General features: G+C 45.9%; 1 protein-coding gene across 1 annotated transcript in view; it reads right to left on the bottom strand.

Moving 5' to 3' along the window:
• USH2A (usherin) overlaps nucleotides 1-16,017 on the bottom strand; it is a 579,889-nt gene that overhangs the window by 150,322 nt on the left and 413,550 nt on the right. Inside the window, exon 47 of the mRNA XM_044449731.1 lies at nucleotides 12,409-12,607. Within this exon, the coding sequence (XP_044305666.1) occupies nucleotides 12,409-12,607 (199 nt within the window). The remainder of the gene's footprint in view (nucleotides 1-12,408; nucleotides 12,608-16,017) is intronic.

Raw genomic sequence — 16,017 nt, forward strand, 5'->3', positions numbered from 1 at the left:
CCATAGACCTCAGCAACGTTGTCTGATTAGTCCAGGACAACCCTACTCATTCCCATCCTGAGCATATCTATATTCTTGAAATGCTTCCTAGATACTCCAGCACACATTTTTAAAATAGATCAAAATAAACACAGAAACAGAGCAAGTAAGAAGGCCATAGATGGCCTCTAAGACATAAATGGCCTCCCAGTTCTGACCACCAGCTCTGCTCATGACATGCTGTGCACGTCCAGCCTATCCTTGAACACCTGCACCGATGGGGCCTCAACCACCTCCCGGGGAAGCCCATTCCACACCCTCGGGGTCCTAACTGTCAGGAAGTGCTTCCTGGCATCCCAATTGAACCTTGGTTCCCTGAGCTTGGCTCCATAAAAACATTTGCCATGTTTACCTGCTTCTCTCTCCATGCATTTATCCACTTTCTCCATTTCTGAAAGCAAACAGGGGGGCAGGCCAAGTGGAATAGAGCATGTGAGCACAAGTGTGTTGCTCAGGAGCTGAAGGTAGTAGAGAATGGATGGGTGGCCAGTACCATGGACACTGTTTCCATGGGACTCAGTGGTGTTTCCATACCAACAATGGTAAAATGGAGATCCTGGGTCAGGATGACTAGAAAAGCTGTGGTAACCTCAGAACAGACCACAGATTTTCTCCATGGCTTTGGGAGACTAAAGGTACCACACAGAACTGCCATGACTGAGTCTGGGCAACATAACAGCTCAACAAGGGTAAGAAATTGGCATGGCTTCCTGAGAGGTGTGAACCCAGCCTGCTTGTCAAAGGCAACCTTAGGCCTCTAGTCCTCCTCATCTATGCACTTTCCAATACATGGGAAGTGGACCAAACGCAATATTTCCTTGTTATCAACTCATCATTTTCCCTGAACATGCCTCTTGTTAAAATTATTGCCAACCATGTAGCTTACAAAGCACTTCCCCACCTACCCCACTCAATGTAAGCCTCCAGCGGCTTCGTCTAGCCAGTGCCCATTTGTATGCCGGGCTGCTCTGTTACAGAGCTCCCTAACATCCTGTGCAACATGTTGTAAATTGCAAAAAGAGCACTTCTGGCAGCATTTTAAGACAGTTACTATTTGCATTGGTATGAAGCCCAGAGGATATGCATTATCAACCCATAAAGCAGAATGCATTCAAGTGATGTCAGGATTATGTCATTTAAAAAAAACCCTTCCAATGTACTGAAATTGGTAATGATTATGATTATCTCATCCTCTTATATTTAGGTGTAGAAGCAGCCAGGTTTCTTATAAGGTCAGTATTACCTCATCTTCTTATTTAGCAATAGCAATGTTGGATGGTGTAATCAGGCTTAGGGCCATATTTTTGGGTTCCTAATTCGTCTAATATAAAACATTGCTTTTCCTAATTATTCTTCCTACAAAGGATTTCAGTTTATTCTCTTCTACATAATAGGAATCATGCAATGTGATTTCAAGCAATAGAGTTACATCAGAAAACCAGAATAACACTGAATAACAATCCTAACACTGGTTAGGAGTGACCACAGGAAATGGATTCCCTTGAAGCAGATTTTAAAATGAAGCAGTTGGCCTGTTTATGCAAAAATCTGTTGCCTATTTCTAGTTTCAAAGTACCACAAGTTGCTTCTAGAAAGTATAAAACTCACAATATGGAAGTTATGAGCAAGCTAAAAGGACTGGAAGCAGAGGAATGTTGTTCAGGAAAGTATATATGCCTGCTTAGGTTTGTCTGTGTCAGAAAGGATGGGGAAAAGTAGTGACACTCATGTAACTCTGGAGATAATAACCAAACTGGATAAGAGAACTTATGTAGCACCAGTTACAGATGGATTGCCATATTATCCAGATTAGGACATACAAATTCAGACCAAACTAGAGGTGCCACTGATATTTTCACTTTTGGAAAAGTGTGTTTTAGGATGCTTAACATGAATCTCAAATATGAGCTGGCAAAAAATGTCAGAAGGTATTTTCCCCCTGTTGAAATCCCCCTTATTTTTGTTGTATCTTTCACTTACCTCTTTTTATCTATTTGTTAATTTAGTTCAGTGCGCCTTATGTTATTTGGGTATCCAGAGATTGAGGCTCTGCGGGGGATGGAAGGATATTTAAAGGGAGACATATTTTTTTGTGAAGGAGTTGGATGGGCTGTGGAATAGAAAGATTAAATTTATTCTGTACCAGTTGTTTTAGAATTCAGACTGTTTTTTGTACTGTTTAAACAAGGAATGAACCATGAATAAGTGCTATGAACTTCTTTCTGTCATGGACTTGTAATCACTGGGCTGTGTTGGGGAGGGGACATGTGCCAGTGCCCACAAGGCCCTGCTTCTGCTGCCTATCTAGAGGTTCTTCACTAAGCTGGAAGAAGCACTTCGGAATGAGAGCCACTCAGCTCCTGAAGCTGACATGGACACTGAGTTATGTATTTTGGGCATTCTAATTTGACCACTGCCTCAGGATGATGGGAGCTGAATGGCTCCCGTAAGCATGCTACAGACTTCCTAGGAAAATATAGCGGATGAGAACACCAGTGCAGGAGAATGAGAGAGAAGTCGTGGGAAGAGGTTAGGAGTTACCAGCAGGATGGAGGGAGCTTGGATGGAGGGAGAGATGGGGTGAGGAGAGAGAAAGGAGCAGAGCAGTGTTACCCTAGGTAATATCAGGAAGCAATATGTCATGAGCAGGTCTCTTCCTCCCCTGTGGCCTCTTCTGCAGACTCAGATGAAACTTTGTAAGCACAGTTCTTTTATTAAGAGGACTTAACAAGTTACAAAACAGCATCAATCAAAGTAGTGTTCTCCTTGAGCTGTGGCAGAAGCATCTACACATGCAAAGATCTGAATTCACACTGAAACTTCCCCTTCTTCCCTCCCTTTCAGGAAAGCTTCTGACTCCAAAATCAGGGTGGCTCCTGCTGCTTAAAGGCTACATGGTGGGAACACCACATACTTCTTAATTGGTCTACTCGCTTGGCCAGTCATCTCCTCCCAGGACCAAGGAACTCTTCCTCCATATCCTGTAAACCCAGTTCTGAAATTTCTCCCTTGTTTTCCAAGACTGGTTGGTTCTTATCCTCATCTGAGAATCTTCACTAGGTAACCTTGAAAATGCAAAGCTGTCTGCCCATCTCTGCTGTTCCACCTCCATGTCAGAATCAGGTGAAACTATCTGAACAGCCAGTAACTTGTGAGAGCTGGGCCCCTCTCTACACAATACACCTCTCAAGGGTAGTGCTTGCCTTCCCAGATACCATGAAAAATTTAGGAACTTTTGGGGTGTCTAACAAGCACTGCCAAGCAGAATGTAAGGCCCTAGCCTTACTTTAACATGGATATACAACAAAAGGAGAGTTTATTCAGAGGGAAATTTAGAGCAGATACAAAATCTTAAGCTGATATTTTCTAGGCAGCAAATACTTCTGTAGCATCCCAATGCTGCTCTATAATTCTGAAGAAGTAGAGAACCTTTTGCCTAATAGCCTTAAAGGTAGATAGCAGCTAAAAGAAAAAGAGAGGGAGCCTAAGGCTACTAGCTGTCTGTCGGTTGTCCTACAGAGTAGACGTTTGACAGCAGTCCCTTGTGGAGGCAAGTAGTTCATGTTCATGGGGGAGGAACAACACCTGGCAGGAGACCGCGCCCGTGCCCGAGAACCGCACCGCGCCCGAAGACCGCGCCGCGCACGCGCCCGAAGATCGCGCGAAGACTGCGCCACGCCGCCGACTCCGCCGCTACCTGACTGCCCTGCCACGCCCCTGCACACGTGGCAGGTGTGCCCGGACGGGGTGGGGCGTCGGGTGGCCGGCGGCTATAAAGCGCCGCAGGGGGGAGCGCCGGCGGGAGGAACAACACCTGGCAGGAGACCGTGCCCGCGCCCGAGAACCGCACCGCGCCCGAAGACCGCGCCGCGCACGCGCCCAAAGACCGCGCGAAGACTGCGCCGCGCCGCCGACTCCGCCGCTACCTGACTGCCCTGCCACGCCCCTGCACACGTGGCAGGTGTGCCCGGACGGGGTGGGGCGTCGGGTGGCCGGCGGCTATAAAGCGCCGCAGGGGGGAGCGCCGGCGGGAGGAACAACACCTGGCAGGAGACCGCGCCCGCGCCCGAGAACCGCACCGCGCCCGAAGACCGCGCCGCGCACGCGCCCGAAGACCGCGCCGCGCACGCGCCCGAAGACCGCACGAAGACCGCGCCGCGCCGCCGACTCCGCCGCTACCTGACTGCCCTGCCACGCCCCTGCACACGTGGCAGGCGTGCCCGGACGGGGTGGGGCGTCAGGCGGCCGGCGGCTACAAAGCACCAGCAGCGGCCGGGGCCGGCGGCCAAAGGGCGTCGGCCAAAGGGCGGTTTGCCGCCGTTTGGGGGGGCTGTTCGGGGGGGAGCTAGGCTGGCCAGGGGACTTGCTCTTTTGTTGTGGCAGTCCCTTCTGTTGAACGGCCAATTTTAAATGTTTTATAATTTTAAAGTGTTTTAACTTGTTTTTATGGAGTCGTCCCTGGCCATGTTGCCGCCTGCGTTTCCTGGGGAGCGCACTGGCGCCGCCATTGGTGTGGTGATGGGCAATGGACGTAATAGCGGTGGGGGCTTAACGTGTCCGCATAGAAGAAGGAGGGACAGATGGCTGACACCTGTCCCTACTTCTGGTTTTGCTCCCAGCCAGAAGGTGCCAGGGAGTCTTGTCAGTTGCCCCTCGGGCCTGACGGTGCTGTTGTTTAATGCCAGGTCGGCCAATAACAAATCTGCCCTCATCCATGACTTGATTGTGGATGAGGGGGCCGACCTGGCCTGTATAACGGAGACCTGGGCGGGAGAGGGGGGGGATGTTGCCCTCTCTCAATTGTGCCCGCCCGGGTATATGGTCCAGCACTGTTCACGGCCGGAGGGGAGGGGAGGGGGGGTCGCTTTGGTTTACCGGGCCTCCATCACTCTCACGGGACTTCCTGTCCCTTCGAGACCAGGGCTGGAGTGTCTCTACTTGGTGTTGGGCGACCGAGACAGATTGGGGATTCTGTTGGTGTACCGTGCACCCTTCTGCCCAACACTCTCCCTGCCTGAGCTGACGGAAACGGTCTCGGACCTGGTGTTGAGGACCCCCAGGATGCTGGTCCTGGGGGACTTCAATATCCATGCCGAGGCTAGTTTGACCGGGGCGGCTCAGGACTTCATGGCTTCCATGACGGCCATGGGGCTGTCTCAACATGTCACCGGCCCGACCCATGAACGTGGACACACTCTGGACCTGGTTTTCTCGACGGGGCAGGAAGAGGGTGGTCTGAGGGTGAGGAATTTATGCTTGACTCCCCTGTCATGGTCAGATCACTTCCTAGTGAGGTTTGTGCTCGAGAGCGACATCTCCCTCTGTAAGGGTGCAGACCCGATTGTGTGGGTCCGCCCCCGGAGCCGGATGGATCCGGAAGGATTCCTGAAGGCTCTGGGGGAGTTTCCGGCTGACAAGACGGGTGCTCCTGTCGAGGCTCTGGTTGAACTGTGGAATGGGGAGATGACCAGGGCTGTAGACACGATCGCTCCTAAGCGTCCTCTCCCACCGGGCAGAGCCCGCTCTTCCCCTTGGTACACTCCAGAATTGAGGGCAATGAAGCAGGTTGGGAGACGGCTAGAGCGTAGGTGGAGGAAATCACGTGATGAATCTGACCGAACACACTTAAGAGCCCACTATCGGGCCTATGCTGTGGCGGTGAGGGCGGCGAAAAAGAGACACTTCTCCGCTTCCATTGCCTCCTCACAATGCCGTCCGGCGGAGCTCTTTCGAGTGGTGCAAGGCCTGGTTCACCCAGGGCCAAAGGAAGAGCTGATTCCACCCTCAAAGGCCCGCTGTGACGACTTTGCCGAGCATTTTAGGGAGAAAATCGCTCAGATTCGTCACGAGCTGGATTCCACTATTGATTCAGAGGTTTTAAGGGAGACACCAACGCTGCCGTCTGGTCCAGAATTATTGGATGAATTTCAGTTATTGCGGCCCGATGATGTGGACAAGGTGCTTGGACGAGTACGTCCTACCACTTGCCTTCTGGACCCTTGCCCGTCTTGGTTAATAAAGGATTCCAAGCACGGGATTGGAACCTGGATCTTGGAAGTGGTTAACGCTTCTCTGAGGGAGGGTCGGGTGCCTGCCCCTTTAAAGGAGGCGGTAGTCCGACCGGTCCTGAAGAAGGCGTCACTGGATCCAGGGATGGCCGCTAACTATAGACCAGTGGCCAACATCCCGTTTCTGGGCAAGGTGTTAGAGCGAGTGGTGGCGGGACAACTCCAAGCACTCTTGGATGAAACTGATTATCTGGACCCATTTCAGTCCGGCTTCAGACCCGGGTACGGTACTGAATCTGCCTTGGTCGCCCTGTACGATGACCTGTGCAGGGAGAAGGACAGGGGGAGTGCGTCCCTGTTGGTTCTCCTGGACCTCTCAGCGGCTTTCGATACCATCGACCATGGTATCCTTCTGGATAGGCTGGCGGGATTGGGGGTCGGAGGCACCGCTTTGCGGTGGTTCCGCTCCTATCTCAACGACCGATTCCAGAAGGTGGTGCTGGGGGACTATGGCTCTGCGCCATGGCAGCTTTGCCATGGGGTACCGCAGGGTTCCATTTTGTCCCCTTTACTGTTCAATATCTACATGAAACCGCTGGGAGAGGTCATCAGGAGGTGTGGGCTGCGGACCCATCAGTATGCTGATGATACCCAGCTCTACCTCTCGTTTTCCACCAATCCAGGTGAGGCAGTGGCTGTACTGAACCGGTGCCTGGCCGAGGTAATGGGCTGGATGAGGGCCAATAAACTGAAGCTCAATCCAGACAAGACGGAGGTCCTGTTGGTTGGCGGTTCGGGCTTCGGAGAAGGTGACCTGAACCTTGTCCTGAATGGGGTTGCACTCCCTCCTAGGGACAAGGTCCGCAGCTTGGGAGTGCTCCTCGACCCGGAGCTTTCACTTGAAGCTCAGGTGACAACAGCGGCGAGGAGCGCTTTCCTCCAGCTTCGGCTGATTCATCAGCTGCGCCCCTACCTGGAGTACGACTGCCTTGCAACAGTGACTCATGCGCTGGTGACTTCCCGTCTTGACTTCTGTAACGCGCTCTACGTGGGGCTACCCTTGAAGACGGTCCGGATACTTCAATTGGTTCAGAATAGAGCTGCCAGGCTGCTGACGGGGACTGGACGTTATGTTCACATGACGCCAGTTCTCCGTCAGCTTCACTGGCTCCCCATTGAAGTCCGGGCCCAATTCAAGGTGTTGGTAATGACCTATAAAGCCCTAAACGGCTTGGGTCCTGGTCACCTGAAGGAGCGCTTACATCCATATTTGCCCAGTCGCCCCCTGAGATCGGCGGGAGAGGCCCTTCTCCGGGAGCCCTCCGTGAGAGAAATTAGGAGGGTGGTTACTCGGAGAAGGGCTTTCTCAGCGGTGGCGCCTAAGTTATGGAATGCGCTCCCCAGAGAGGTCCGCCTGGCGCCGTCGTTATTTGTTTTTCGGCGCCAGGCTAAGACCTTTTTATTTAAGCAACATTTTAAATGCTAAATACAATTGAATTTTATCTGGCCAGGGCGGCTTATTTTATAATGTGAGTTTTAATCAAGATTATTTTATATGGATTTTAACTTGTTTTATCTATGTTGTAAGCCGCCCCGAGGCTTCGGCGAATGGGGCGGCATAAAAATGTTTTAATAAATAAATAAAATAAATGTTCCAGGCTGGCTGCCAGGGCTGCGTGCAGAGCTTGTCCACACCTACTTGCTAAGTCCCTGCTTCTTATACTCTTTTTTGATCTTATCTTTTATTTTCAGCTTAGTGAGAAGAATTGGCTTGTCACTCACCGAGGCAAATTTGGAGGCTCATGGAACATTGCTTGGCCTATCCTGAAAAACCATATGGCCACAGATAAGGGAACTGTGAGCTTTCTTTTGCTTGAGTATATTTTGTATCCATGTTGCTGTATACAGTAAACCACATATTAAGATCTGACACAAGTGGTTTCATTTCTTCCTCAGTATTCTCAAATCTAAAGTGAGATGCCTTGGCTAGACCAGGCCCCCAGGTATTTATACACATGACATTACACTTTCTTTCCAGCCTATCACTTATTTGGGTATAATACACAAATGGCATAGCACTTTCTAAACCACATTTAACCAGTTGGGTAACAAGAATATCATGGGATAAACAGTACTGAAATCAAGATATACTACATCCACAGTGTTCCCCTTACCTACCACACTAGTAACTCTATTAAAAAAGTGATTGGGCCAGTCTGGCAGGGCTTATTCTTGAAAATTCCAGGTTTGATCTCTGTAACAACAGTATTGTTCTCTAAATATCCATGGACTGCTTAATTATCTATTCTAGAACCTTTCCAGCTACCAAAGTCAACCTGAGAAGTTTGCCTGGCACCAACACTTTTTTCTTTTTGGTGCCCGGAGAAAACCTTTTTATATTCCCATTATTTTAATGTTTAATTGGTTTTAATGTGGTTTTACATTCTTGCATTATCCAGTGCTGTGCCATTTTATTTTATTTCCTATTTTACTTGATGCTTGTTGTAAACTGTCCTGAGACACCAGTAGCTGGATGGTTCATAAACGCTTTAAATAAATAAAATATGCGCCGGTTTACTTGATCCTCTTTTCAGAAACATAGAAACAGAGCAAGTCAGAAGGGGCCTCCCAGGCCATCTAGTCTGACGCCCAGCTCTAGCCTGCTTCACTCATCACATGCCTACCATGTGCAGATAACATTATGGCAATTCACTTCTCCAAGAATGCTGCAACTTGACTGGGCCCTGAACTAAATAGTGAGGCAATGGAAAACAGCTTACTCTGTGCACTGGTATCTTACTTCACCAGATAGTTGAAGGACATCAATATGCAACTTAATTTACTTCTGTGCTAGATCAGCATACCAAAAAACACAGAACTAAATAATAAGAAATTATTAGCTTCTGTAGCAGTACAACCTTAGATTCCCCCATGTGTTTCATTCTGTTATACTGTGAAGGTGCATAGTGGAGCTTCTTAGGCTTACATTACTAAGGACTATAACTGAAATGGTTGTTTTACTGAACAATGTTCTGGATTATGATGCATTGCAAGCATTTGTATTTTATGGCAACAAGAAATTTTATCTTAGTGAAAACAGAAGGTGAATGCCACATTTTTGACTGACCCGCCTGCTGAAGGATGTCATATAAGATGTTTATCATCCAGAATATTAATTGGTTTCTTTTGGTGACTTTCACTGATAAACATGTTGTGTTGTTCTTAAAACACCTTATTAACTCATAAAATTGTATTTCTATCACTTTATTTGACAGTTAGAGATTAGTTACATTTAATTAATTAAAGGCATGCTTTTATAGGCAAGTTTTAAGATGTTAAGTTCCTAGATTTGCTTCGATTCTTTTCACTTAAAGAAGAGCACTTTAGATAAAACACCCCATGGACTTTGCTGTGATATACCAGTAAGTGCCTATAGTTACTGTACAAGTCCTTAACAAATGAATGTGAGCTGATGCAGAATGGCTTTTGAGGTGAGCATGTTGCTGTTACGTTGAAAGAAAAAGAGGGACCCCAAGATCGAGAATACTGAGAACGCTGAATATTGAGGATTGGGAGAAATGTGCCTGTGATCTTTAATTACCCTGTGGATGTGGCTCAAGAGTGTGGCAGCCATAGAACATGGGTCAGAGTGAGGTATATACCTGATGTCCTGAAAGGAGGTAATGAAAGGAAGGGAAGGCATGGTGCTTGATTTCCAGGAAAATAATGAATTATTTTTACACTGAGAGTTTGAAGAGAGCTGCTCTCGAGCAGTACCTGAAAAGTGATCTCCCCACCCATATTTCTCAGTGGGTATTCCTGACCTCAAGGAGCCCCATTTATCCTGGTGTACTCAGGTTGCTTCGGACTATAACTCCTAGCATTCCTGACCACTGATGGGGCAGATGGTTGTATTAGGCTTGAACCATTGTGGATCAGCTCCACAAAGGAAGCCCCAGCCTTGAGTTTACAAGAGCTGATCAAGACTGTCAAAGACAGGGCAGGACACTTCGGAAGGCATTCATTCACAGTATCACTTATTCTTTTTATTTATTTATTTATTTATTTATTTAAACATTTGTATGCCACCCAATTGTGTCACAGCACCATTTGATGACCCATAACAACACAACAACAAAACCTTATTAACTCATACAGGTGTTCATGCATTCTTCCTTGACTTGCAACGAGTTCAAACTTTAATGAACTATTAACTAAACTCATTAAAAAGGCCCTACACTAATTAGGATTCCCCCCAAATTTCAAATGTATATTTATAGTTATATATGAGATCAGGTTTTATGATGAGAAGGCTAACTTCCCAAATACTAAATGCGACACAAGCTAATGCTGTGTCAGCTGCTGTAATTTATATTTTGATGCGAATCACTCAGATAACTCACTCTCCTAATTGCTGTCTTGTCTGACAGCTTACCTTATGAATACACACTGTCATTGCATGTGTGATGATGCTGTTGACAAACAGGGACATTATTTCATTACATTAAATCTTACCTTCAAACTAAGAGTTTTCTACCTCATTTGTCAATAAAAAACTGCGTACAGACTCCTACTCTCTGACTACAATATTGATCCAACTCCTAAACTGCAACTAATATGACCATTAATCTGCAAATGACCATAATTTAAAAATATTTCTGACAAACCATGATAGGCCCACGTTCAGAGTTGCTCATCATTGTCACGTAAACAACCACCCACTTGTAGCTGAAACTAAATGGATTTCCTGTAAAGCAGCATCAAATCATTCAATCAAGCAAGTCTCCAAAAAGGCATATAATCATCCCAATAAACTAATATTTGCCATGCAGATTTTGATAAATGATAAGAGTAAAATGCACTAGAGGAAGCTCTATAAGCATCTCATCACCCTTTTATTGTCATTTTTTCAAATAAATATAGTTAGCAAAATACTGTTGGAAATTGATGTGCATACAGAAGGAGCCAGAGGCTCTGGAGCAACTGCACTGGGCTAGCATGGAAGTATATAAATAAAGTCACTGCATCAGGCTGTGCCATTGCAACCCTTCAGTTGCAATGGAATGTGCTGGTAATAAGAGCTGCCATAATCACATAGCAGCCGCATAAAAATCTATGCTACAGAAATGGGTGTAAATAAAGCATTTATGCTCTGCTGAGCACAGCATGTATGCTCCGCTGGACAAGGATCCTTTAGGGAATAGGGGTATACAACTGGGAATAGGGATATATATACTTGCTTTTTGTACTGTTCACTTTATTTCTAAAATATGCTAGTATACAAAGTGATCTTCTTTCACAAACTCTTTCTGCCATAATTATGGACATTTTGCTAAGAAAATATCACCATACACACATAGCATTTGTTCAAATCACGTCACAGAAATGATCTCAATAATCACAACAGTCCTATAAGGTGGGAGAGTGGACTGAAGTTCATGGTAACCTACTAAATTCATTTCTGACTAAATATAACAGCTGTCCAAAGGTATGGATTTAAAACAATTTTAGAAAATGCTTCAACATGTACATGCACACGCTGCAGATTGGAATGAAAACACTGAAGGCCAAATTTCACTTCAGAGATGCTTTCAGAGCCACATTTCAGTGGCAGGTGGACCAGAATACCCCAAATACCAAAATGCCAGCTTGTTTGAGCATTTAACATTCTTACTGCCGGCAGCTGAGCCTTAGGAAAGGCATTTCAACCTTTCAGAATTGGAAATAAAATTTCACAAAAGTGGGAAGTAACAAATAGTATGTGGCTGGGAAAGGGGCCATGGATTTATGGGGAATCCCAGGTGGCCAGCCTTCAAGTGCAGCTTCAGGTTCTGCACTTCTGCTCTGATTTTAAAGTGACATGTTCCAAAGGGAAAATATAAAATTTATTATAATTAATTATTTCTCACAAATTTTCTTCCAATATAGTGCAGGTTAGAACCAAAAAATAAAATGATATATTGAAATACAGTATGAAAAGAGAAAATAAACAAACAAGGGCAGTTTATTTCAGGCTTTTGGTGACAAATCAACATGTTTCCCCTTTGTCTAGCAAGTAGAAATTAATGTTTTCAGGCTGTTAGTCAATGAGAACACATTAGCACCAGAGCTGACACAGCATTGGATACTGCCCAAAAAGCTTGGCTGAACAGAACAGTTTTTCACTGGCACTTAAAATTAACAGTGCAGTGGCCTGACCAAAATGACCCTGTCTTTAATAACCACGCTGTTCTCCTCTGATGGCAATGATACCTGAACTTAGAACATAAGAAGGTCACATGGGAGTGGTTTTCCTTAAGATATCCAAGTCCCAGGTTTGTTCAGGGCTTTCAAGACCTAACAACAAGTTATCTGGTGTTACCTGAAACTGTGGGTTATAGCACACATCTCCACAGATGTTTTCATGAATATCACATTCCAAAGACAGACATGCTGCCCAGCTTGGGTGTCTGAATGGTTGCTGTGCTTCAGTGCACCGGCGATGAGCTGTACGCAAGAGATTATATCCAAGGATAATCCCATTGGGTTGACCTGGTGATGCCCAGTTAATCTGAAGTGACCTAGAAAGTTTAAGATAATTCATGACAACTGACTTTAGTTCAAATTCTAAAACCATACAGATATTCTTTTAACAGTGCTGAAACACAAAGAAACCTTGAACTTGACAGAATAAAATATATCTCCTTCCATACCATTATGGAATACTTATGTTATGATTCATCCTTTGGTAGCAGACAAGAGTTGAAGACCTAAATCAGATGTACATACGATCTTCTTCTGAGTTGGTATTAGGAATCAAGATACTCCACTGAGTATTGAACGCAAGCTAGTTAGCATGTTTAGGTTGTATGTGCTGAGTATGGTTCAGGACTGATGCTAACATATCGAGACCAAAATTTTCTACAAGTCCTCTACAAGTCCTAATTGTCTAAACATATTGCTTTGTTTGTCACATGAAGAAGCTCCTCCAGCTGTTAACCCCGCCATTCACCATTCATGCTGCCTTGACACTTTTTACCACACTTAATAGGCTTTAGTCCTGCGGTTAGGGTCTTTTCATAGTCTAGCCCCTCACCTTGTGAAGGAAACGGGGAGCTGTCTTCTTGGGAGAGGACTGGCTGAGAGTGTGTATCCCATCTATTTGTTTTTCCTGAAACACTGTAGGGGAAAGGTAGGCTAGAGTTTCCACATTGATGATGCTAATTTAGAGTTTTAAGGGAAGCAGGAAAACAGGGAAAAGTCCAGCAAATTCCAGAGACTATTTCTTGCAGCACCTCACTGCTTCCAATACCATAAAGTGGCTGTTGCATGCTGCCACTTTATGAAGCTGCAAGTCAATGAACTAGGGGTGGAGAATTGGCCCTTAAATGGCACTTAAGGTGGCAGACTGACATTGCATTTAAAACGGTGTCAGACTTAGGATTGCCATGAGGCATAGCCAAGTGATTGATGCTGTTTCTCTCAAAGAACAGCAGTCCCAGACAGAAAGTTCTGGACTCAGAGTATAAACTATGCAGAGAAGGAAAATGATTAGGATGCAGCATAGAAATATCAATGTTAACAAGCAAGATTAATCAGACAGCTTCTGAGAACTGGACCACACTGGGTTTTGAGGGAGACACTGTTGAACAGGAAGGGTCTGGGGAGGAGTGTGTGAATTTATTAATCCAGCTCGTGCCAAGCAAATGAGCAGACTGTTTAAGTAACATCCAGTGTTCTAGCCAACTGGCCCACAACTGACACAAACTTCCCTGAGGGAAGAGTCAAGCCTTTGGGGAAGGTGTCGTCAGTTTGGAATCAGTTGTTCACATGGGCAAGTGCCATTTCCACAGAGTGGAGAGAATTTTACTTTGGTTGATGTTACCTGAGAACAACCTCCCGTATCACAAGGAAGAACTCTAATGTAAAAGCCTCCAGTTTAGATCTGCTGGGAAAAGGGGCAAAGAGGTGTGCATGGCGATGCAGTGCAGGTTAGTGCGGCTGGGCAGCTGTTGTGCTGTGCTCATTCCTGAAGGCAGGGAGATGAGTGAAGATGTACAGCAGAATAGTGATGCCTACAATCCTCTTTTTCTTCAGCACCTGCTCAGTGGAGCAGCGGGGGACGGGAGGGTGGAGCCAACCCAGGAGCCTGCACCAGAAAAGGAAGGATCTCTCTGCTGCTGGATTCCCATTTTTTCTGTGAACACTCTTTGAATTTGGTTGCAACCAAGCACAACCTGAGCCCCTGATCTTATGCTTGCTTCACTCTTGCCAAGGAAATGAAAGGCTGAAATACGATTGGGACAGTATCACAATAGGTTGGATATTGTCAGGCACCTGCTGCCAGAAAGCCAGAAAGGGTTGGTTTCTGTTTCCTGTCTGTCAGCTGAGCAGAGGTACCTCCTAAAGTACCAATTCCCCCTCTCTGGAATTACTGGAGAACCTTTCCACTAAGGGAGAAGGTTCCACTATTTCTGGAACCTTCTCCCTTAGCATATATTCAGCCTCCCAGAAGGAGAAGAGATCCGAGAAGTGCTTTCATCAGCTCAGCTGAAAGAACCTGCCATTTGTCTTCCTCCTCCAAGACCTGTCTTCATCAACTATTACGATGTATGATAAATGCATTTCAGTTTAAGATGATACTCCATTTTGTACTTTCCATACTGAACATGGACTCAAACACTATTTGCAGTCAGAAGACATATATTTCCAAGCTTGCAATGTGCTTTGTAGCTGATCAAAAAAATGCTCAATAGCATACACACTTTTGAAAAATGTGCATGCAAAAATTTGTACTTCGAAAAATGCACACAACTGTGCTTTAATCAATTGCAGAAGAATGCATGCATTTCAAAAAGGCACACAATTGATGCGTACATTTGGGAGTATACACTTGCAACTATGTACAGATTTTAATGTAGAAAGAAAAAAACTAAACTCACAATCCGATATGAAATTGAATTGGACCAAGCTTCAAGAGGGAAGCTAGAGAACCTCAGCAAGTTCAAGTTCTGCTGATTTGTATGGCCTTATTGGCCATGCTTTTTCCTTCATGGATCACTGCCTTGTCGTGGCGAAGGGGCTTGAGTAGCTCAATGAAGCTATGAGCTATGCCGTGCAGGGCCACCCAAGACGAACAGGTCATAGCAGAGAGCTCTGACAAAACGTGATCCGCTGGAGAAGGAAATGGCAACCCACTCCAGTATCTTTGCCATGAAAACCCCATAGACAGTACCAAAAGGCAAAAAGATATGACTCTGGAAGATGAGCCCCTCAGGTTGGAAGGTGCCCAATATGCTACTGGGGAAGAGCGGCGGGCTAGTACTAGTAGTGCCAGAAAGAATGAAGTGACTGGGTCAAAGCCGAAAGGACACTCAGTTGCAGATGTATCTGGTGGTGAAAGGAAAGTCCGATGCTGCAAAGATCTATACTTCATAGGAACCTGGAATGTAAGATCCATGAATCAAGGCAAGCTGGATGTGGTCAAACAAGAGATGACAAGACTGAACATCATCATCTTAGGAATCAGTGAACTAAAATGGACAGGAATGGGTGAATTTAATTCAGATGACCATCAGGTATGCTACTGCGGGCAAGAATCCCTCAGAAGAAATGGAGTAGCCTTCATAGTCAATAGAAGAGTAGGAAAAGCAGTACTGGGATACAGTCTCCAAAATGACAGAATGACCTCAGTTCAAATCCAAGGCAAACCATTTAACATCACAGTAGTCCAAGACTATGCCCCAACCACTGGTGCTGAAGATGCTGAAGCTGACCGGTTCTATGAAGGCCTACAACACCTTCTAGAATTAACACCCAAAAATGATGTCCTTATCATCATGGGGGATTGGAATGCTAAAGTAGGAAGCCAAAAGATAACCAGGATAACTGGCAAGTTTGGCCTTGGAGTACAAAATGAAGCAGGGCAAAGGCTAGTAGAATTTTGTCAAGAGAATACGATGGTCATAGCAAACACTCTTTTCCAACAACC

This window comes from Varanus komodoensis, unplaced genomic scaffold (genome assembly GCF_004798865.1).
Source record: "Varanus komodoensis strain SLA01 unplaced genomic scaffold, ASM479886v1 scaffold1, whole genome shotgun sequence".
NCBI lineage: Eukaryota > Metazoa > Chordata > Lepidosauria > Squamata > Varanidae > Varanus > Varanus komodoensis.